Source organism: Sapajus apella, unplaced genomic scaffold (genome assembly GCF_009761245.1).
Source record: "Sapajus apella isolate SASKATOON/1434 unplaced genomic scaffold, GSC_monkey_1.0 scaffold83, whole genome shotgun sequence".
Classification (NCBI taxonomy): Eukaryota; Metazoa; Chordata; class Mammalia; order Primates; family Cebidae; genus Sapajus; species Sapajus apella.
The window spans coordinates 5,575,109-5,599,327 of NW_022437023.1; the positions used below are offsets into that span (position 1 = coordinate 5,575,109).

Genomic DNA, 24,219 nt, shown 5'->3' on the forward strand with positions numbered 1-24,219 from the left:
TATATATATATATATATATATATATATATATATTTATAATATATATAAATCTGTTACTCTTCTGATTAGGTTAAATAGCTTGCAGTAGTCACTTGACGAATGTTATTAAGCACTCACTGTCTACATAGTCTTGACTTAGTAGTAGATAACAGTGTGATTCTTGGTCCTTGGGAACATAAAATCAAGTGGAAGAGAAAGTGGCAATAATATATAATATAAAGGTTTATGGTTTATGACACCTTGCTATACAGATGATTAAATTCCATTTTTTTGTTTGTTTTGTTAAACTGAGGATCACTTATTCAAGATTACTCAGCAAGTAGGGAGTGTTTGTTATAGACTTCCCACTTGAAGAGTCTAGTTGAACTGAGTCTTCTAAAAAGCCTATACTTTTCCAGAAATAAGAAGGCTTCAGCTAATAAAAACAAAGAACCCTTACATGGAAGCAGAAGTTACAGCATTTTAAGGAGCTATAGAAGCCAGTGCCCAGAGGGTTTTTGAGGATGTTGAGGCTGTGTTAGCTTTGCATGTGCCTCGTTATCTCTTCATGTTGCCTATTTTCATGTCACAGTTTCCCATTTGAACCTCTGGAATTTTAGTTCATTATGCTTTTTGTGGCGAATCTGACATTTATAGAAAAATTTTCAATTGAAATACTCTGCTCTCTGGTCTGACTTTTGAAACTCTGCAATTTATTCTTGACTCATTTTCAAATTCTTGCATTTCCAAGTAATACAAGCCAATGATGAATGTTCTCCTTCCTGACTGTGTATAGCATATGTTCCATATGTTTTGGCACTCAACCACTTTCCATCTAGCTATTTATTGATGTCATGTATTGTTCTTTATGTACATAAGTTTTGTTTTTTTAAGAAAGATTATGATGATCTCCCTGACTGTGGGGCTAAGCTGTGGTGACACATAGTGGGTGTTTGCTAAGTGTTCTTTGAAATCAACAATGCATGCACTTGGTTTTTCCTCTCTTTTAAAATTTCCCTCTGTCTTTTTACACACACTAAGGGTTGTTGTTGTTATGGCCTTGTTATAGTAAAGAGTAAGCGAAGCGTGAACTCCTTAGGTGGGCTCTCCAAGTCCTAAACCCATTAATCTCGGCAGCACGTGCTCTAGGAACAGGTCTCAGAGCTCTTTGGTCTTGCCCTTCTTTTCAGTGAGTAACTTAAATGATAGGAATTCTTGTTGTAGGAGATGCATGACTCTACCAAGTAACCATATTTTCCTTCTGCTAGTTGTAGTCACCTGGAGACGCTTTTTAAAATAAATGTGTAACATTTGCCTGTGTGTTCTATTCCTTTATGATCACCACTGCCCCTCCTAGGGCATGTCAGTGGGGAGTGTTGGGGTATGTATCAATATCAACTTCAGATTGTGCTGAAGATCTTGATTTAACAGAATGAAATTATTGATTTTCAAGCCTTCACTCACCCAGCAACTATGTCTCTTTTATACTCTTGAATTATGCATATGCATCAGATCTCTGGGCCCGCCAAGATTCCATAAAGGGCCTCTTCATATCATATTTCTTGTAATGAAACTAGATATTCTTTCTTGGTCAGCAATGTTTTCTTTGTATATGAAAATGATCCTTATTTCTTCTGACAACCAGTTTATTGTTTCTTAAGGACCCTCCCGCTTCTTGTTAAGTAAGGCTAGTTTTTCAGTAAATTCCATGGTAGAGTGACTGCTGAGACACCAGCCTAGGAGAGAGTACTCCTGCTCATCATTCTGTGGAAGAACACATCTCCCAAACTTGTGGGTAATTTCCTCTCACCTAGATCTGAATTCTAATTAAATTGTTATTCTTCAACTTGTTATTATGTGAGATTTGACTTTTTTTTTTTTTTTATGAAAAGCATGTTATAATGTAGAAAGACTATGCATCTCTGTAGACTAAATTACTGAACTAAAATTAGGTCCTTAGAATTAACCCACCACCACCACCACCGTCTTTCCTCCTGCTACTCCTCATGTATATTTGTAGATTGATCTTTTCCTTTTTAAGTTTCTCTTTACTCAGGAAAGCAGCTATATGGTCATGTAAAGGATGTGTCCTGACTGATGCACCTGCCTTTCTGTTTCTAGGTGGGCCATGCACAGACACAGCTCATGTCTCATTAATCACACCAACAAAAAGATCCTGTGGTACAGGTATGTACATCATTCTTATGTGAATTTGTCCTTATTTGAATTATTTACAGAAGTCAGCAGCTGGTTCTAGCTTGGTGTGCTTGTCAGGGTCCTCTCATTCTTCCATCAATTGTGAGGTGATATACGTGCTTAGTATTGACAGTGGAGTATCAGCAAAGGTCAGAGTGATGTTCTTGGAGAGTTAGATGGACTGAGTAAATGCTGGCAGCTAGATCCAAGACGGTGGACATCAAAATACACATACTTTCTAACATCTGAAGAACGTTATTAAGACTTAACAGAAATGCAGATCATTGCCCAGTTTGTAACATGTAGCTAATCTGAGGGCCAGGATTGAAATGTTAATGAAAGAAGTTTTAATGTAGGAAATCAGTGTTTTAATTGATTATTGTAGTATTCTAGTATTTTTGGAAAATTATTTTCTGTCATTTGATTTAAGCTATGGATATACTGAGATTTCTCTTTTTAGATGCACAGAGTCCCAAAAACATCTTTGTGCATCTGTGACATTTTTATTAAACATGTAGTCATGAATCTTGTGGCTTTCTAAAGAGCAGTCACAATACCCATTGTTCCCTTTGCCTATAGCTTAATTTATTTTAAGCAATATTTGCCTTTTCTAATAATGGTGTCTGCTATTTAACATATCTCAAGGATTGTATTTGGAAGAGTCAAAATAATTATATTGTTTTTCTAAAGGTCATGTCAGAGTATTTTTCATAACTTAAAAAAAAACTCTTGTAACTCCCCGGCAGAAATAGCACAAACTATTTCCATATACAGACTTACACTGAAACCTCAGCTCCTTTTAATGCTCATAGTTTGATGCTAGACCTCAGTCAGGTCCGTGTTTGCATAGTTTCAAAGTAACATCCAGACACTGAACTCTAAACTTAATTATACTCTTCTCTTCCAGATGACCAGCTTTGAGACAGGGTGGTGGGTGTGAGATAGTCTTTTCATGCTGTTATCCCTCCTGTGCCCAGTTTCCAAGCTCCACTAGGTAGAGTAGGTTTCTCTATTTTATTGAGATAGAGATAGACCACCCTGATTTTAGCCAGTGGGAAGTCAGAGAGCCAACTACCTGCCCATTCCAGCCAGAAGCTTGAAAACATTCAGAGTCCTTTGATTTTCAGTCCAGCACTTCAGATGCATCAGTACTTTAGTCTTTTGTCTTTCCTTCCAACGTTGACCCTCAGAGAAGGGTTTACTGTTAGCACTACCACCATGTTCAGGCAGCAGTCAAGGAGTTGAACCTTGAACACACTGGGTCATCCTGAGAGGTTTGGGAAGGAGACTCATGTACTCAGATGCTGAAACTAGCAGGAAACTCTAGTGAATATCATGTTCTTGTGTCCATCTTTTAGGTAGACCTATTTCCTCCTCTGTGATCCTATACTATTTTGTGTTCCTAAAACTAATAATGATATTTATTATACGCTTATTACATTGCCAGGCACTACTCAGCATACTTTATATACATAGTGATTTAATCTTCAGAACAGTTCTGCAAGATAGTTGTTATTATTCCTCTTTTACAGATGAAAAAATGTGGGCACTCAGAAACTTAAGTATATTTTCTGAGGTAATATTGCTAGTAAGTGATGGAGCCAAGACTTGGACACGGATCCCTTTTTTTTTTTTTTTTTTCTTGAGACAGAGTCTTGCTCTGTTGCCAGGCTGGAGTGCAGTGGCGCAATCTCAGCTCACTGCAGCTTCCATTTTCTGGTTTCAAGCGATTCTCCTGCCTCAGCCTCCTGAGTAGCTAGGACTACAGGCACGCACCACCACGCCCAGCTAATTGTTTTTGTATTTTTAGTAGAGACGGGGTTTCACCATGTTGGCCAGGATGGTCTCTATCTCTTGACCTTGTGATCTGCCCTCCTTGGCCTCCCAGAGTGCTGGGATTACAGGTTTGAGCCACCATGCCTGGCCGGTCACGGATCTTTAAGACACTAAAGCCTACATTGTTTTCCACTATATCATGCTACTACTTTTCACGTTTTATTGTAATTGCTGCTTCTCCTAACCAGACTGTGGAAAAGCAGACTGTTGAATGAAATATGGAAAAAATGAAATATACATTTGGAAATAGAGCATATAGTAAACTAGTTTGAAAATGTGAGTTCTCAAATCACATATGGTTTCAGATCTAAGCTTAGCCACTAACAAGTTGTGATTTTAAGTAAATAAGTTAACATCTCAAAATTTTGTTCTTCACTTATAAAATGGGATGATAAATCTCAGGTTTGATGTAAGAGAAAAAGAAGGCCGGGCATGGTGGCTCACGCCTATAATCCCAGCACTTTGGGAGGCCGAGATGGGTAGATCACGAGGTCAAGAGATATGGTGAAACCCTGTCTCTACTAAAAATACAAAAATTAGCCAGGTGTGGTGGCACACGCCTGTAGTCCCAGCTACTCAGGGGGCTGAGGCAGGAGAATCAGTTGAACCTGGGAGGTGGAGGTTGTAGTGAGCCAAGATCACATCACTGCACTCCAGCCTGGTGACAGAGTGAGACTCCGTCTCAAAAAAGAAGAAAAGAATACACTCACATAGTAGGCATTCAGTTTTTGGTAGCTTCCATTGTCTTAATGAAGATTATGTCTTTATAGTAAGCACCTGTCAGATGGTGTTGATAAATACATCAACAGATATTTTAAGCAGAAGGAAGAGTAAAGCAGTAGTATTGGCATTCTTTGTTGTACTTAGTTTTATTAACTGATTTTATATTGATCACATTCTTTGTTACATGTCAGTGTTATAGTAGCAATTCTTCAAATGAGGATTCATGTCTGTGGCATGTGTTATACAGTGATTCTACTATGAGGGGGCGTCTCCCAAAGATATCTCAGACAGAAACCACGTGGGCCTTCAGGCACAGATGGTCAGTAAATAATTACTTTACATTTGTGTCATTTCTTAGGAGCTGCAGAGTGGGACCTTAAGTAAGATCTTACCTACCTCCTCCCAGCCAGTCTATCCATACAAGGTTGGACCTAAAGCAGCCTTGAACTTAGTAATGATGTGTGTTAGAAAAAGGATACTGAGATTAGACTGAGGTGGTTCATTAAGTCAGCATTTTCTGACAAAGGGCAAACAATGTACTGCCTGAGGTGTGGGGAGAAAACAGGAAAAGCTCAGCCTTAATTTATATTTTGCAAATTCACTTGATTGTGTGCGTGTTCATACATATACTTTATTTTTATAATTTTTTATTTTTTAATAGCAACAGATTCACTTTATTATGTATGTGTGTTCATACACATACTTTATTTTTATTATTTTTAAAATTTTTAATACAGACAAGGTCTTATTATTGCCCAGGCTGGTCTCAAACTCCCAAGCTCAGGCAGTCTTCTTGCCTTGGCCTCCCACAGTGCTGGGATTAAGGCGTGAGCCACTGTGCTCAGCCCATACATGTAGTTTATAAACAGCAAATACACACACAAATATATACATATTAAAGGTACATGGCCAGTTATTTTAGATAGGACTATGCAGTTTTAAAAGGTTAGTGACTTCTTCGGTAAACATTATTTTCTTCTGGGAACTTTGAAAATTAGCTCTACGGATTAGCATTAGACCCATCATTATGTGGTCTAGTAAGTGAAGACCTCAGTGGTTGCTTAATCAGCATTTGTATTTCAAGCAACTACTGTTTTGATCAGATAAAGGGTATTGTCATAATTTAGAGGTGGACAGTAGTGTAGAGTGGTTGGTCTACAACTATCAAAACGAGAGAGGCAGATCTTTTTAAGAAACTGTTTTGGCCGGGCGCGGTGGCTCATGCCTGTAATCCCAGCACTTTGGGAGGCCGAGGCGGGTGGATCACGAGGTCAAGAGATCGAGACCATCCTGGTCAACATGGTGAAACCCCGTCTCTACTAAAACTACAAAAATTCAGCTGGGCATGGTGGCGCGTGCCTGTAATCCCAGCTACTCAGGAGGCTGAGGCAGGAGAATTGCCTGAACCCAGGAGGCGGAGGTTGTGGTGAGCCGAGATCGCGCCATTGCACTCCAGCCTGGGTAACAAGAGCAAAACTCTGTCTCAAAAAAAAAAAAAGAAAGAAAGAAACTGTTTTGTGATCACCGTGAGACTAAGAAGCAGTTTGCAAAAAGCAGCTGTAGTAGCAAATGAAAGATCAGTTTGTCTTCGTGAGCTAGATGGGAAAGACTTTTCTTTAGATGCTGACTTTTAGCCACACAGAACTATTAACAGTTAAACTTATTGTAATCTTTAGATTAAAAAAAAGGCAACACCATGATCATTTTTGTATTTAAACAGAAATTAAATGAAGGGTGTGTGGTTATCCTCACTCTACCCTACCCCCACTGTCTCTGTAGAGTTCTAGGATGTCCACAGTCAACAGTTGAAAAGTACTGCCAAGTCCTAGGTTGCTTTTGGTTAGAATGTGTGAATTAAAGCACATCACACCTTCAGATTACTAGACAGAGTTTACATTTCTTCAGAGAGCTTAGAGTGTGTTCCACATGTTCCTTGTTAATTCTTACAACATTCCTGCCAAGAACAAGTATTTTGTGAAGGAAAGAGATCACTTTCCTTGGCAACAAACCACCAGAAGATTCCCTTTTTTCCTTCATCTTTTCTAATCATCAAGTTGTACCTTCAGCTAATAAAATATTGTAACCCGAGTTATAGTCATCTCCTTGTATTTGGAAGGTATTTGGCTATTTAACTGGCTATCTTCATGACATTATATTTTTATGTTTAAAGTGGGCACAGATTCAATGAAATCTCTATCAAAATACCAGTGACATTCTTCACTGAAATAAAAAAAATCCTAAAATTTATATGGAACAACAAAAGACCCATAATAGCCAATGTTATAATAAACAAAATGAAGAAAACTGGAGGAATCACATTGCCTGACTTCAATTTATACTACAGAGCTATACTCACCAAAACACTCTGATACTGGCATAAAAACAGATACATAGACCAATGGAACAGAATAGAGAACCCAGAAACAAGTCCACACACCTACAGTGAACTGATTTTTGACAAAGGTCCCAGGAAAATACACTGAAGAACAGAAAGTCTCTTCAATAAATGGTGCTGGGAAAATGGATATTCATGTGCAGAAGAATGAAACTAGGCCTCTGTCTCTCTCCACATACAAAAATAAAATCAAAGTGGATTAAAGACTTAAATCTCAGACCTCAAACTATGAAACTACTATAAGGAAACATTGTGAAAAATATCCAGGACATTGGTCTGGGCAAAAATTTCTTGAGCAGTACCCCACAAGCACAGGCAACCAAAGCAAAAATGGATGGTGTTAAACAACTTCTGCACAGTAAAGAATACAGCTAACAAAGTGAGGAGACAACTCAGAGAATGGGAGAAAGCATTTGCAAACTACTCATCTGACAAGGAATTAATAACCAGAATATATAAGGAGCTTCAACTGCTCAACAGGAAAAAATCTAATAATTCAATCAAACAAATGGAGAAAAGATTAAATAGACATTTCTCAAAAGACCTACTAATGGCAAACAGACATACAAAAAGTTGCTCAACATCATTGATCTTCAGGGAACTACAAATCAGAACTACAGTGAACTATCTCATCCCTGGTTTAAATGGCTTATATTCAAAAAACAGGCGATAATGGGTACTGATAAGGATGTGAAGAAAAGGATAACCTTGTACACTGTTGGTGGGAATGTAAATTATTACAACCACTATGGAGAACAGTTTGGAGGTTTCTCAAAAAAACTAAAAATTGAGCTCCCATATGATCCAGCCATCCCACTGCTGGGTATATATCCAAAAGAAAGAAATCCGTATATTGAAGCAGCATCTACGCTCCCATATTTATCATAGCACTGTTCATGGTAGCTAAGAATGTTTCCAGCAAGAAATGTTTCCTTGCTGTTAGGTAACTGAGAAATATATATGAGATTTTTTAAACTGATTCAGAAGCTAAAGCATGTTGGTACTAAGTCACAAGTGACCCTGAAAAGCTTAGTAATACCTACACTTGTGTGTTTTATCTCCTGGTAGAGTCAATATTCATGGAATCAGTAGTCATTGGGAGCAACCCTAAGTATCTACCAACAGATGAATCGATAAAGAAAATGTGTCTTATACACAATGGAGTACTATTCAGCCGTAAAAAAGAATGAGATCCAGTCATTCATTTTTTATCTATTCCATCATTTGCAACAGCATGGATGGAACTGGAGGCCATTATGTTAAGTGAAATAAGCCAGACACAGATGGACAAACATTGTATGTTCTCTCTTATTTGTGGGATCCAAAAATCAAAATAATTGAACTCTTGGGCCCAGAGAGTAGAAGGTTGGTTACTGGAGGCTGGGAAGGGTGTACTACATGGTTGGGGAAGGAGGCGGGGATGATGGATGGGTACCAAAAAAAAACAGTGAGTAAGATTCATTATGTGATAGCACAACAGGGTGACTATAGTCAATAATAACCTAATTGCACATTTTTAGATAACTTAAAGAGTGTAATTGTATTGCTTGTAACTCAAAGGATAAATGCTTCAGGGCATGGATACTCCATTTTCCATGATGTGCTTATTTCACATTGCGTGCCTGTATCAACACATCTCATGTATCTCATAATAATACACCTATTGTGAACCCACAAAATTAAAAAAAAATTTTTTTTAAGCTGTTGTAAAAAAAAAAAAAGGGTCTTGTGGGAAAGGAGGGAAATGCGTTGCCTTTTATTAGGATTTCTTAAAGACATACTGTGTGACCTATTAAAATAAGACATTTGCAGGTTTATGGCAAAATATATTTCTTTTATTACCATTTCCTATTGATGAACCTTAAAATTTGAGCTGTAATGGAATAGATAGGACCAGGTCTAGCCTTAAATTTACTTGGAGAAATAGTCTTTCCAGCGGGATTCTTGACCAGTGGTGGGCCTAAGCATTCTGCCCCTCTGGGCTGGCTCCTCTGGTGGGGTAGGCATCATTTAAGTGGGGCATTGACTAGCTGTTAGCCTTAGGCTGACTATATCAAGGGGTAGATCTTTTAGCCTATGAAAAAAGGGCTCCAGCCTTAGTTGCACTCTCATATGAGGCTTTAGTTTTTCCTTTTCATTTTATAGTCCTTTTACTTCTGAAGTTAAAATAAGAAATAATTCATAGACAAGTTTGCAGACTTGACAGTATTGTCAACAGACTTTTGCTGTTCTCTGTCTATATTCACTTTTACTCTTCCTCCAGCACATATGCTGAGTAGATTATATTCTCTCTGATAGACTTGAAAAAGGATGATTAAAACATGCTGTGTATATGTTTAAAATGTGATTATAATTAGTAGAGCAGCAAATAAAATAACTATTTGTGAGACCATAAGGGAGCTGTAGAACTGTGTGAGATTAAAGCAGATGGGACTAGGAACTGTCCCATTAACTATCAAGGCAGTTTTTCCAGAAAGTGTCATTTTTCCACCCCATAAGAAGCATGTTAATTGAATTTTACTTTATGTCTCTCCTTTCTACCCTCCCTCCCTAATTTCTGTCACCTGTTTTCCTTTCAGTGTGACAAAACAGTGACATGAACTAGAATACCTTTGTATTGTTCATTGTTCTCTCTCTCTCTCTCTCTTTTTTTTTTTTTTTTTTGAGACAGAATCTTGCTCTGTCACCCAGGCTGGAATGCAGAGGCGAAATCTCAGCACACTGTAACCTTGGCCTTCCAGGTTCAAGTTACTCTCCTGCCTCAGCCCCCCGCTGGGATTACATGCACCTGCCACTGCGCCTGGCTAATTTTTGTATTTTTAGTAGAGATAGTGTTTCACCATGTTGGCTAGGCTGGTCTTAAACTCCTGACCTCAAGTGATTGGTCTGCCTCAACCTCCGAAAGTGCTGGGATTACAGGCGTGAGCCGCCAAGCCCAGCCTTGACTCACTTCTTTTGTACAGCCTGTTTATGATATATTTTTTTTCCATTTATTTATTTTATTGCATTTTAGGTTTTGGGGTACATGTGAAGAACATGCAGAATTGTTGCATAGGTACACACATGGCAGTGTGATTTTCTGCCTTCCTCCCCATCACCTACATCTGGCATTTCTCCCCTTGCTATCTCTCCCCAGCTCCCAACCCCCCACCCTCCCTCCCCTATTTCCCCCCAACTGACCCCAGTGTGTAGTGCTCCCCTCCCTGTGTCCATGTGTTCTCATTGTTCAACACCCGCCTGTGAGTGAGAACATGCGGTGTTTGATCTTCTGCTCTTCTGTCAGTTTGCTGAGAATGATGGTTTCCAGGTTCATCCATGTCCCTACAAAGGACCCAAACTCATCGTTTTTGATGGCTGCATAATATTCCATGGTGTCTATGTGCCACATTTTCCCTATCCAGTCTATCATTGATGGGCATTTGGGTTGGTTCCAGGTCTTTGCTATTGTAAACAGTGCTGCAGTGAACATTCGTGTGCACGTGTCCTTATAGTAGAACGATTTGTAATCCTTTGGATATATACCCAGTAATGGGATTGCTGGGTCAAATGGAATTTCTATTTCTAGGCCCTTGAGGAATTGCCACACTGTCTTCCACAATGGTTGAACTAATTTACACTCCCACCAACAGTGCAAAAGTGTTCCTATTTCTCCACATCCTCTCCAGCATCTGTTGTCTCCAGATTTTTTAATGATCGCCATTCTAACTGGCGTGAGATGGTATCTCAATGTAGTTTTGATTTGCATTTCTCTGATGACCAGTGATGATGAGCATTTTTTCATATGTTTGTTGGCCTCATGTTTCTCTTCTTTTGTAAAGTGTCTGTTCATATCCTTTGCCCACTTTTGAATGGGCTTGTTGGTTTTTTTCTTGTAAATCTGTTTGAGTTCTTTGTAAATTCTGGATATCAGCCCTTTGTCAGATGGGTAAACTGCAAAAATTTTTTCCCATTCTGTTGGTTGCCGATTTACTCTAATGACTGTTTCTTTTGCTGTGCAGAAGCTGTGGAGTTTGATTAGGTCCCATTTATATATTTTGGCTTTTGTTGTAAATGCTTTCGGTGTTTTGGTCATGAAGTCCTTGCCTACACCTATGTCCTGAATCGTTTTGCCTACATTTTCTTCTAGGGTTTTTATGGTGTTAGGTCTTATGTTTAAGTCTTTAATCCATCTGGAGTTAATTTTAGTGTAAGGTGTCAGGAAGGGGTCCAGTTTCTGCTTTCTGCACATGGCTAGCCAGCTTTCCCAACACCATTTATTGAACAGGGAATCCGTTCCCCGTTGCTTGTTTTTGACTGGTTTGTCAAAGATCAGATGGTTGTAGATATGTTGTGTTGCCTCCGAGACCTCTGTTCTGTTCCATTGGTCTATGTCTCTGTTTTGGTACCAGTACCATGCTGTTTTGATTACTGTAGCCCTGTAGTATAGTTTGAAGTCCGGTAGTGTGATGCCTCCCGCTTTGTTCTTTTTGCTTAGAATTGACTTGGCTATGCGGGCTCTCTTTCGGTTCCATATGAAGTTTAAGGTGTTTTTTTCCAGTTCTGCGAAGAAAGTCATTGGTAGCTTGATGGGGATAGCATTGAATCTGTAAATTACTTTGGGCAGTATGGCCATTTTCATGATATTGATTCTTCCTAACCATGAACATGGAATGTTTCTCCATCTGTTTGTGTCCTCTCTTATTTCGTTGAGCAGTGGCTTGTAGTTCTTCTTGAAGAGGTCCTTTACGTTCCTTGTTAGTTGTATTCCTAGGTATTTTATTCTCTTTGTGGCAACTGTGAACGGAAGTTTGTTCTTGATTTGGCTCTCTTTAAGTCTGTTATTGGTGTATAGGAATGCATGTGATTTTTGCATCCATTGATTTTGTATCCTGAGACTTTACTGAACTTGCTTATCAGTTTCAGGAGATTTGGGGCTGAGACGATGGGGTCTTCTAGATATACAATCATGATGTCTGCAAATAGAGATAGTTTGATTTCCTCCTTTCCTATTTGAATGCCCTTTATTTCTTTTTCTTGCCTGATTGCTCTGGCTAGAACTTCTAATACTATATTGAATAGCAGTGGTGAGAGAGGGCATCCTTGTCTGGTGCCACATTTCAAGAGGAATGCTTCCAGTTTTTGCCCATTCAGTATGATATTGGCTGTTGGTTTGTCATAAATAGCGTTTATTATTTTGAGATACGTTCCATCAATACCTAGCTTATTGAGGGTTTTTAGCATAAAGGGCTGTTGAATTTTGTCAAAGGCCTTCTCTGCATCAATTGAGATAATCATGTGGTTTTTGTCTTTGGTTCTGTTTATGTGGTGAATTACGTTTATAGACTTGCGTATGTTGAACCAGCCTCGCATCCCCGGGATGAAGCCTACTTGATCATGGTGGATAAGCTTTTTGATGTGCTGTTGCAATCGGCTTGTCAGTATTTTATTGAATATTTTTGCATCTATGTTCATCATGGATATTGGCCTGAAGTTTTCTTTTCTTGTTGAGTCTCTGCCGGGTTTTGGAATCAGGATGATGTTGGTGTCATAAAATGATTTGGGAAGAATTCCCTCTTTTTGTATTGTTTGGAATAGTTTCAGAAGAAATGGTACCAGCTCCTCTTTGTATGTCTGGTAGAATTCAGCTGTGAACCCATCTGGACCTGGGCTTTTTTTGGGTGGTAAGCTCTTAATTGCTGCCTCAACTTCAGACCTTGTTATGAGTCTGTTCAGGGTTTCGGTTTCTTCCTGGTTTAGGCTTGGGAGGAGGCAAGTGTCCAGGAATTTATCAATTTCTTCCAGGTTTATTAGTTTATGTGCATAGAGTTGTTTGTAATAACCTCTGATGATGGTTTGAATTTCTGTGGAATCTGTGGTGATATCCCCTTTATCGTTTTTTATTGCATTAATTTGGTTATTCTCTCTTTTCTTTTTTATTAATCTGGCTAGTGGTCTGTCTATTTTGTTGATCTTTTCAAAAAACCAGCTCCTGGATTTATTGATTTTTTGAAGGTTTTTTTGTGTCTCTATCGCCTTCAGTTCTGCTCTGATCTTAGCTATTTCTTGTCTTCTGCTAGACTTTGAGGTTTTTTGATCTTGCTCCTCTAGCTCTTTCAGTTTTGATGATAGGGTGTCAATTTTTGATCTCTCCTTGCTTCTCATGTGGGCACTTATTGCTATATATTTTCCTCTAGAGACTGCTTTAAATGTGTCCCAGAGATTCTGGTATGTTGTGTCTTCATTCTCGTTGGCTTCGAAGAACATCTTTCTTTCTGCCTTCATTTCATTGTTTATCCAGTCAACATTCAAGAGCAAGTTGTTCAGTTTCCATGAAGCTGTGCGGTTCTGGGTTAGTTTTTGAATTCTGAGTTCTAACTTGATTGCACTGTGGTCTGAGAGACTGTTTGTTACGATTTCCGTTCTTTTGCATTTGCTGAGGAGTGATTTACTCCCAATTATGTGGTCAATTTTAGAGTAGGTGTGATGTGGTGCTGAGAAGAATGTATATTCTGTGGATTTGGTGTGGAGAGTTCTGTAAATGTCTATTAGGTTTGCTTGGTCCAGGTCTGAGTTCAAGTCCTGGATATCCTTGTTAATTTTCTGTCTGGTTGATCTGTCTAATATTGGCAATGGGGTGTTAAAGTCTCCCACTATAATTGTGTGGGAGTCTAAGTCTCTTTGTAAGTTATTAAGAACTTCCCTTATGTATCTGGGTGCTCCTGTATTGGGTGCATATATATTTAGGATAGTTAGCTCTTCTTGTTGCATTGATCCTTTTACCATTATGTAATGTCCCTCTTTGTCTCTTAGGATCTTTGTTGCTTTAAAGTCTAATTTATCAGAGATGAGAATTGCAACTCCTGCTTTTTTTTTTGCTCTCCATTTGCTTGGTAAACCTTCCTCCATCCCTTTATTTTGAGCCTTTGTGTGTCCTTGCATGTGAGATGGGTTTCCTGGATACAGCACACCGATGGGTTTTGGCTTTTTATCCAATTTTCCAGTCTGTGTCTTTTGATTGGGGCATTTAGTCCATTTACATTTAGGGTTAATATTGTTATGTGTGAATTTGATACTGCCATTTTGGTGCTAGCTGGCTGTTTTGCCCTTTAGTTGAGCTGGTACTTGTTGTTCCTTTATATGTGTAGAGCCTCTTTCAGGAGCTCTTGTAGAGCTGGCCTGGTGGTGACGAAATCTCTGAGTACTTGCATGTTCCCAAAGGATTTTATTTTTCCTTCACTTATGAAGCTTAGTTTGGCTGGATAGGAGATTCTGGGTTGAAAGTTCTTTTCTTTAAGGATGTTGAATATTGGCCCCCACTCTCTTCTGGCTTGTAGGGTTTCTGCTGAGAGATCTGCTGTGAGTCTGATGGGCTTCCCTTTGTGGGTAACCCGACCATTCTTTCTGGCTGCCCTTAGTATTTTCTCCTTCATTTCAACCCTGGTGAATCTGACAATTATGTGCCTTGGGGTTGCTCTTCTTGACGAATATCTTTGTGGTGTTCTCTGTATTTCCTGGACTTGAATGTTTGCCTGCCTTGCTAGGTTGGGGAAGTTTTCCTGGATAATATCCTGAAGAGTATTTTCTAGCTTGGATTCATTCTCTTCGTCGCATTCAGGCACGCCTATCAAACGTAGATTAGGTCTTTTCACATAGTCCCACATTTCTTGGAGACTTTGTTCATTCCTTTTTACCATTTTTTCTCCAGTCTTGCCTTCCCGTTTTATTTCATTGAGTTGATCTTCGACCTCTGATATCCTTTCTTCTGCTTGGTCAGTTCGGCTGTTGATACTTGTGCATGCCTCGCGAAGTTCTCGTGTTGCGTTTTTCAGCTCCATCAATTCACTTATATTCCCTTCTATTTTGTCCATTCTCGTTAGCATTTCGTCAAATCTTTTTTCAAGGTTCTTAGTTTCTTTGCATTTGGTTAGAACATGTTCTTTAAGTTCACAGAAGTTTCTTACTACCCACCTTCTGAAGTCTGATTCTGTCATTTCATTACACTCGTTCTCCATCCAACCTTGTTCCCTTGCTGGTGAGGAGTAGGCGGAGAGGTGTTCTGGTTTCGGGTGTTTTCATCCTTTTTGCGCTGGTTTCTTCCCATCTTCAAGGATTTATCCATCTGTCGACTTTGTAGTTGCTGGCTTTCAGATTGGGTCTCTGTGTGGATGTTCTGTTTGTTGATGATGAGGTTGTTTCTGTTTCTTGGTTTTCCTTCTGACAGTCTGGCCCCTCTGCTGTAGGTCTGCTGAGGTTCACTCCAGGCCCTGCTTGCCTGGGGTTCACCTGCAGCAGCTGCTGAACAGTAAGGGTTGTTATTAGTTTTCTTCTTCTGCTATCTTTGTCCCAGAAGGATACCCGCCTAATGTCAATCTGATCTCTCCGTTATGAGGTGTCTCTTTGGATATATAGGGGTCAGGGAGCTGCTTGAGGAGACGGTCTCTTCTTTATAGGAGCTCAAATGGTGAGCTGCGAGCTCTGTTGTTCATTCAGAGCTGCTGGGCAGGTAGGTTTAGGTCTGCTGCAGCAGAACTCATAAACTGCTTTTTGTTCCCAGGTGCTCTGTCCCAGGGATTTAGGGCTTTATTTATGAGTTTCCGTTATGCTGCTGCCTTCTTTTTTTTTTCCTTCAGACCTGCCCTGCCCAGCAAGGAGGCAGCCTAGTCACTGTCGGCCTGTAGAAGGTTTGCTGAGCTGCTGTCGGCTCCGCCCAGCTGCTGAGTGAACTGCCTTGCAGTCTTGTTTATATGGGTGTAGTTAGAACTGCTTTGGCGATGGTGGCCTGCCTCTGTTGAGGCGGAGTCTCTCTGCTGTGGCGGGCTGCCTCGGCAATGGCGGGTTGCCTGGCAACGGCGGGCTGCCTCAGCATTGGCCGACTACCTCCGTCGTGGCGGGCTGCCTCGGTAATGGCGGACGCCCCTGCCCCGCAGAGCTGGACCGTCCCGGGTTCAGCTGCGCTTGCTGTGAAACTCTCAATCCAGAGTTTCTGGTTGCTGTTCTTTTGTGGGGGTGGGACCAGCCGAACCTGATCACCTGGCTCCCTGCCTCAGAGCCTTTTTTAAGTTGGTGTTCCAGTTGCCTATTGAAGAGGCGCCGGGGTCTGTTTGTTTTCCCCTGCGGCCACTCACTGCGCTGGCTTAAACAGCGGCACTGAAGTTTGTGACGCTTTTTTTTTTTTCCCTGGAATCTACTGTCCTGGTTCTCTGCTCAGTCCCCTTTTTAAACAGACGAATAGGCGACTTCCCGTGGCTCCAATAGCCAGCCAAAAGGGCACCTGGACCGGTGTATTTTGTACGGAGAACCGCTGCTCCGGGGCGCCGACAAAGCAGCTGCGTGGGGCAAAGCAGCGGCGCTGGCCGCAACAGCCGCGCTGGTGACCTGTGGAGCTCCTCCGCCTGGGAATTGCCTAGTCTGTGGGCAATAAAAACGCAGCGTCCACTCACCCTCTGCGCTTTCACTGGGAGCTGCAATCCTGAGCTGTTCCTAAACGGCCATCTTGGAAGAATATCCATGATATTGTTTTTTCTTGCGAAGACAAGAGAAGAAACCTTCTTTCGTCTGGAAGTTAAGAGAAGATTGATGTGCTGAAGACTTTCACATCAGTGTTTGGAAGCCAGTTAAAGGAAAATGTTTCCTTTGTTGTTAGGTTACCAAGAAGTTTATTTGAGATTTTTAAAATTGATTCGGAAGCTAAAAGGTGTTAGTATTAAATCAGAAGTGGCCCGGTAAATCTTAGTAATACCTGCACTTGTGTGTTTTCTCTCCTGGTAGAGTCAATATTCATGGCCAGTACATTTAATCCTAGAGAGTTGTGTCAGTGGCTACAAACTGTATTCGTCAATATTACACACTATAACTGGCTCTTCTAAGGAGGACTTCACATCTCCTCGGTTCTGTGGAGTTTTGTTTCTGTTTTTCAGAGGGAGTCTCCGTCTATTGCCGCAGCTGGAGTGTAGTGGTGCAATCTCAGCTCACTACAACCTCTGCTTCTCGGGTTCAAGCAATTCTTCTGCCTCAGCCTCCTGAGTAGCTAGGACTATAGGTGTGTACCACCATGCCCAGCTAATTTTTTATTTTTAGTAGAGATGGGGTTTTACCATGTTGGCCAGGCTGGTCTTGAACTCCTGACCTCAAGTGATCCGCCCACTTCGGCCTCCCAAAGTGCTGGGATTATAGGTGTGCTCTGTGGCTTTTTAAAGGAAGGTAGCTTCAGGTGTGGGCTCAACTGTATAATTGACTTTTTAAATCTTTCTTGTTGGACCTTTAAGTAGAGCTCTTCCCTCAGGTCTGCAGTATCAGCATTTGAGGCAGAAAATTAGAAATTTGACTACTTACATAATATGTACGTTCCCATCACAAGAATATTAGGGAAGATATAAACCTTTCATTTTTTATTAGCATTTAATGTAACCATTGAAGAAAGATCAAAAGAGTAAATCTGTCATGGCAAGGAAAAAAGTATTTAAAGAAATGTTTTACCTTGTGCACTCATCATCTTGGGTGCTGAAGGAGTTCATTTGATTCCTGGGGCAGGGGACAAAAAGAATATAAAATATTTGGCAAGATTGCAAAAATTTCTCTGATCAAAAGGTGCAATCTGACCATGTTTTGCCACAGAAAGCAAAGTTCTCACGAGAGTTTATAATGGCATGTCATAGTGGCTGTTTACTGACTGTGTGTGGGTTTTGGCCATTCAGTACTGGAAAAGAGAAATAGTCTAAATGCTTTCCCTTGGGTTTCCTTTCCCTGGAAGAACTCTAATCACTGCTTCAATTGTTTATGTTGAAGATAGAATGAAGGAATAAGATAAAATATATTAATAATTAGATTTGATACTCAATATGTAAATGATAGGTGAGTTTAAAAGCACCTCGCACAATGTGTAGATTTCAGATAAAATCAGGGAAAATGTACTGTTTTGTGATTGGAGCCCTAAATGAGAATTAGGTCCCACTGCCACCAGTTGCTATGTTTGTGTTACAGTGCAACACAGAATATGTCAGTTTGCTGTACCTAAAGTCGCACGCTTGTTTCAGAGGCCTCGTTTGGGGTTTACTCAGAAGAGAAGCAGGGGCTTCTCTTCTGAGTAAAGGCTGAATATAAGTGAATAAGTGGAATATCAAGCCAGGATGCAGTCTCATCAAGGGGGATTTTTGCACTTGAAAAATAAAAATGCACTAGTATAAAAAGGAAAGGGAAATGTGATGTGTCTTGTTGCTGTTTTGGAGATGTGTGTGTGTATGTAAGAAGTCCAGGCTTTGCTGTTGAGTTTTTCGTGATTCACATGCTTTTCACAAGTCAGTTTGCATGAGTCCACAAATGCAGTTACAGCTGGGTTTTTTTTTTTTTTTAAATAGTCTATTTTATCATAGCTTGCATTCTTACCAAGGAGAAAGAGCCCTGAACTTTCATTAATTAGCTCTTCTATTGCTCCACTGGGACAAAATGCCTGAGCCAAATACTATTTAAAAATCATATCAGGGGAATTTAATTCCCTTCTCCTTTGAAACTTTTGGATTTTTTTTTTTTTTTTTTTTTTTCGATTGAATAGGGTGGATAGGTCTGGGGAGTGCCTTTCAGGTGATGTCCCATAGCATGTGTGTGCCTGTTGGAAGGCAGCGTGTTAGAAACGCAGCCTTCCCAAAGCAGTCTTACCAGAAGGAGTATGATAGAACAGCCACAAAGCGGCATTATAAATCATCTGAGCCTTGCAATGATACTGCCCATTAAGGAGCCTTTTTTTTTTTTTTTTTTTTTTTTGCCCTACTCAGTTCTTGGCTCTGCTAATAGAATAGCGCATCAAGCAAGGCTGTAAATAAAAGTTATTACCTAACAGGTGGGTGCCGAAGTGGAACGGATGGAGCTGAGGCATGGAGGCCTTATTACTGCTCATCAGCAATTATAAACAGGATAAAGTATCTGGGACTTGCGCTGATGCAGCGAGGGCTAATAGAGGCTGTGGATGACACTGGGCGATGATAGGATGATGTATGCTGATGGGTTTTACTGCCTCATCTTGCTGCTTGCTTCCAAGACAAGTTGTATTCTCCATTTTCCTGCTTGCTCATCTATCTGAAGAGTTGGTCCCATTGCCTCACCTGCCAGCAGGTGGGCTGGCATTTATTCCTCATACCTGTGTCTGCTTCCAAGGCACCCCCCTCAAGATGTGTCTTCAGAAATATTTCATAATCATGGCCGATTAAAGTTGTAATCTTACTGTATTGTCTGCTGTCATAGTTACAGATCACACCCTCAGAAGGAACTGCTTACGTGGGTTATAGGTCCAGCTGAGACACTGTGGTTAGGCAGCCAGTCCAGCACTTTACTAAAAGACTGCTGTGACAGAGTCCTGTAGTAGATTCTCTAGAAACATGCAAAAGAAGTGATAAATGTGTATCTTGTCTCTCGGAGCTTATACCATAGAGAGAGAGAATAAGTACAGAAAAAAATACAGCTAATTCCAACTTTTGAGAGCAAGAGATATAACTTACGTATTTCAGAAAGTGAAGACCAGGAAAATAGATTGTGCCAATTATTAGGAGCGGATATAATATTAATGTTGTATTTTTCTTTTCAAGAATTACCTTCCTCGTGAAATGCTTAGAATTCACTTTAGAGTCATCATGGGGAATGATCCCATGAAGGGATACTAGAATGTGGAGGGAAAGTCTAGCAGTAGGACCGTGTTTTCTAGTGAATGGAAAACTTCAAATGTGACTTGGCAATGCTTTTGAGTAGCACATAAGCACCTAGTACTTGGAAAAACTGAGATACATCTCTGTTCAACTTTGAGTACTCAGCTTCACTAAATCACGGTAATTAAACCTTTGACATAGAAATCTGTAACAGAGTCACAGAAGAATACTTTTGGCAAGGGCTTTCCAGTTTGATCCAGGAGTTTATCAGTATTCTGATATTTCATTTGTTTGTCACTTGTGCCTTTAAGTAAATATACTTCTTTATGTAGTAACCTCAAAACTAACCTATCAGGAGCTTTCTTGCTATTAGAGGTATTTTAGTTTTTCTCTGATGCCTTAAGGTATGCCTAGGTATATCTCAGTTTTGAAGAAGTCTGATACACGATAATCCCAATATTACAAGCTATATAAACTAAGAATTAATGTTATGGGAGGGTCCTTCAGTCTATAAAATGCCTTGCCCTTGGGTTAATATAAATAGGTTTCCCCTTTTGCATATAAAGTAATACTTGACTTGCAAAAAAAATCAGTTCCTACTTATTTATTCAAAGAATGTTCTGTGGGTGGTGGCCAGCGGAACAGAGAAAGAGAAATAAATCTGATTAAGATGTGTTTGAGAAGAATAATTGACAGGATTTGATGACTGATTAGAGTAGGCTGAAGAAATACTGCAAAGTATAAATCTGGAGAAATGAGAGAAGAAAGATGTAACTGACACGGAAGGAGTACGAAGAAAACTTGACTGAAACTATTTTCAGCTTTTAATGAGTTAAACTTAGATTATTGTAGTCCCGTGGAAAATTACAAATACGGACCTGTTTTGGAAATTGCTAATTTAGAAGCAGTAAAACTGTACAAATGAATGAAGAAGAGGAAAAGGGGGTAAAGACTGTATTTAGGGGCAGGAAAGAGAAAGAAGAGCCAGTGAATTAAGAAAGCTAATGAAAGGAGAAAGCTTCTCACAGGATCATGAAAGATGCATGAGAAGAGGGGTCAGGAAAACTATGGCTATGGCTAACAGAAGTTCATTGGAAAACCTGAAAGAAGTTTGTGTAATGTATGGGAAACCAAAGCCTGAAATCATTGAAGAGGGCCTTAATAACAGGGTAATAAAGACAGCAGACAGAAATCACTCATTGTGGAGTCAATTGAACCATTAAAACCGAGCAAATTGTGGTGGTTGTGGGGAGGGACAGGGTCAGGCATTTTTTGGTGTGGAGGTGGTAAAAATAGTGAAATATTTTGCCCCTACTAAAATACAAAGAAAAGGGATCCAGAAGAGAAATAGAAAAGATTAGAGGAGATGTTGAAGAAGCATACAAGCAAGACTCAGCAGAGACAGAAACCCAGAGGCATTATTTCTCTCTAAGAGTATATAAGGAAAAACATGCAGACAGAGATTTTCTCATTAAATGAGTAAACGATTAGCTGAGACAAGGTGAACTAGGGAGTTCCTCCTAGAAAAGGTGGTCTCCATGTTCTGAATAGAGAAAAAATAATAACCATAAACTGTAAGTAGCAGCAGAGAGCTGAGGTTGTAAGGAAGGAACCATTGTGGATGGAGGAGGGAACACAGCATCTATAATTAGTAGCTAATTCAAGCTGTCATTAACTAGTTTAAGTTTTTTTGTTTTTGTTTTGAGATGGAGTTTTGCTCTTGTTGCCCAGGCTGGAGTGCAAGAGTGCAATCATGGCTCACTGCAACCTCCGCCTTCTGAGTTCAAGTGATTCTCCTGCCTCAGCCTCCTGAGTAGCTGGGATTACAGAGGTCTCCACCACACCTGGCTAATTTGGTTTTTTTGTATTTTTAGTAGAGTTGGGTTTCACCATGTTGGCCAGGCTGTTCTCAAACTCCTGACCTCAGGTGATCCACCAGCCCAAGCTGGATACAGCGGCACCATCACAACTCACTGTAGCTTTGACCTCCTGGGCTTGAGCAATTCTCCCACCTTAGCCTCTTGAGTAGCTTAGGACTACAGGCAGGCGTGTAGTTGTCTCCCTGCAACTAAAGCCTTCTGGGTTCAGGCAGTTCTCCTGCCTCAGCCTCTGGAGTAGCTGGGACTACAGGCATGTGTCACCATGCCCGGCTAATTTTTATATTTTTAGTAGAGATGGGGTTTCACCATGTTGGCCAGGCTGGTCTCGAACTCCTGACCTCAGGTGATCTGCCTGCCTCAGCCTCCCAAAGTGCTGTGATTGCAGGTGTGAGTCACTGCACCAGGCCAGAAGTTTAATTTCTAAATGAATGTTCCAAGAAAATGAAAACAGTATTGCCCATCTTAAACATAGTTACAGTAAGTCGTCACTTAACATTATTGATTGGTTCTTGGAAACTGCGACTTCAGTACATATATATATATATATCTATGGTTTGTTTTTTGTTTTTGTTTGGTAGAGATGGGTTTGCTCAGGCTAGTCTCGAACTCCTTGTCTAGGCCGTGGAAGTTAAATATCACTGTATGTATTGGTGGAAAGTAATCTTTACAGAGATTTCACAAGCTTGCCTTTTAAAAAATAGAAATACTCTATTTCCTGAGATCTCTAAGCTTTTATACTTAAAACTGAGAACTCCTTTTCTTTGTAGGGCAAATCACAATTTAGGGGCCACAGAGGGTTAATAGTTTCTGGTGATTAAAGTCTGGGTAAGAAAGACTGGCTGTTACATCCAAACCAACATGAGAAGATACTTTAGCTAATAAATTTACTGGTTTATGATTAAAAATCAAACAGTTTAACCTTGGAGGCATTTTTGTCATGGGGGGCTTAATGTTGTGATTAGTTATCTGAACAGCCAAGTGACTCTGTGGGTTCAGTTAACCAGCCTCCCACTGTATATGTATAATTATTTCTAGTGCATGCACATACTAAGCTTATTTGGCCTTATGCACCCCGTCATTCTGAATTCTCTGTTTCATTACCAGCATCCACCCACAGCATTTCAGAAAGCCATTCCCAAATAGCAGAACCACAGCTCAGAATTTTAAATAAACCACACCTCCATTAGTTCAGTAGACAGGGGAATAAGTTACATGCTATGCATTTCCCACATCCATCCACCCTGGGCACTCTTTGTCATAATATACCAGAAGAAATCTAACTTTTGGTTCATTTAGCATCATGTCCCATGAGGTGCAGAAGTTATTTATTATAAGCTTAAGGATTTCCATTTAGAGCATTGAGTCAAAAGACTAAATTCCAAGGCAGACGGATTACCTGAGTTCAGGAGTTCAAGACCTGCCTGGCCAATGTGATGAAACCCTGTCTGTAATAAAAATACAAAAATTAGCCAGGCATGGTGGCAGGAGCCTATAATTGCAGCTACTTAGGAGGCTGAGGCAGAGAATAACCCAGGAGGCGGAGGTTGCAGTGTGCCAAGATTGTACCATTGCACTCCAGCCTCCCTCTCAAAAAAAAAAAAAAAAAAAAAAAAGGGCAGGGAGAGGAACTGAATTAAGATGATGCTAAATTAGAAACAAAAATAGTTTAAAAACAAATCAGCTATTTAATTTTAGCATCTACTCAGTTATGCATTCAAGCTGATTTTTTTACACAGCAAAATATAAACGTTCAAACATTTCCCCCTTACATTAAACCTGGAGCACATCCCACGGGATGACTGTCTCTCACTGCAAGATTACCATCATTAGCAACTTACCCTGTTTTAGAAATCATCTTCCTCCTTCCTTCTTTCTTCTTCTTCCTCTCCCTCCTCTTTCTTCCTCTTCCTCCTCTTTCTTCTTCTTCATCATCATCATCATTATCTTACTGTTGAGCACCAGTGGAGTACTGAACATAGCTAATTCTGCCCCCACTCTAAAAGCTTGCATTGTAAGTCAGACAGGCAAAACATTTGGAAGATCAAAAACACCCACAAGTAGGGTAGTTAGGCTTCGTAGGAGTGGGATGATTTACATGCTAATATCTGACATTTTGTCTGTATGTATGTTTTTAATAAAATTTCAGAAAATTTACTTGAATTAGCATCTCATTCATCTTAACCCATTTCCCCACCTCACCCCTACACTCAGTGTTACTCCATAAAGGAAATCGATTTTCAGTTCTTTTGGCAAGGATCCAGGGCCAGATTAGATTAACCCCTGGGCAAGTCATCTCTTAGAGACCAAGGTGTTGGGGTACAACATTATTTGAAGACTTCTGACCTGTCTATTCCCTCCAGACCTGTTCAAATATAAGTCAGCCGTAGGAGGAAGTGGCCACAGTTACAGGTACTACCCAGCTACCCAAAATTTGTATAATTTTATAAGGCAGAATTTAAATACCTCTAGGCTTCATGTAACTGCAGAGTAATCAGGACACTTATTCTGTATTTTTAGAAAGTTTAACTTTTTTTGGGGGGGGGGGCGGGGACAGAGTCTTGCTCTATCCCCCAGGCTGGAGTGCAGTGACGCTATCTTG

At 40.1% G+C, this 24,219-nt stretch overlaps 1 protein-coding gene across 2 annotated transcripts in view; it reads left to right on the forward strand.

Annotated features, from left to right (window-relative positions):
• Positions 1-24,219, forward strand: part of ZFAND3 (zinc finger AN1-type containing 3) — a 340,250-nt gene that overhangs the window by 262,312 nt on the left and 53,719 nt on the right. For both annotated transcript variants that reach the window (XM_032253333.1, XM_032253331.1), the window contains exon 4: positions 2,101-2,166. In XM_032253333.1, coding sequence (XP_032109224.1) covers positions 2,101-2,166 — 66 coding nt within the window. The remainder of the gene's footprint in view (positions 1-2,100; positions 2,167-24,219) is intronic.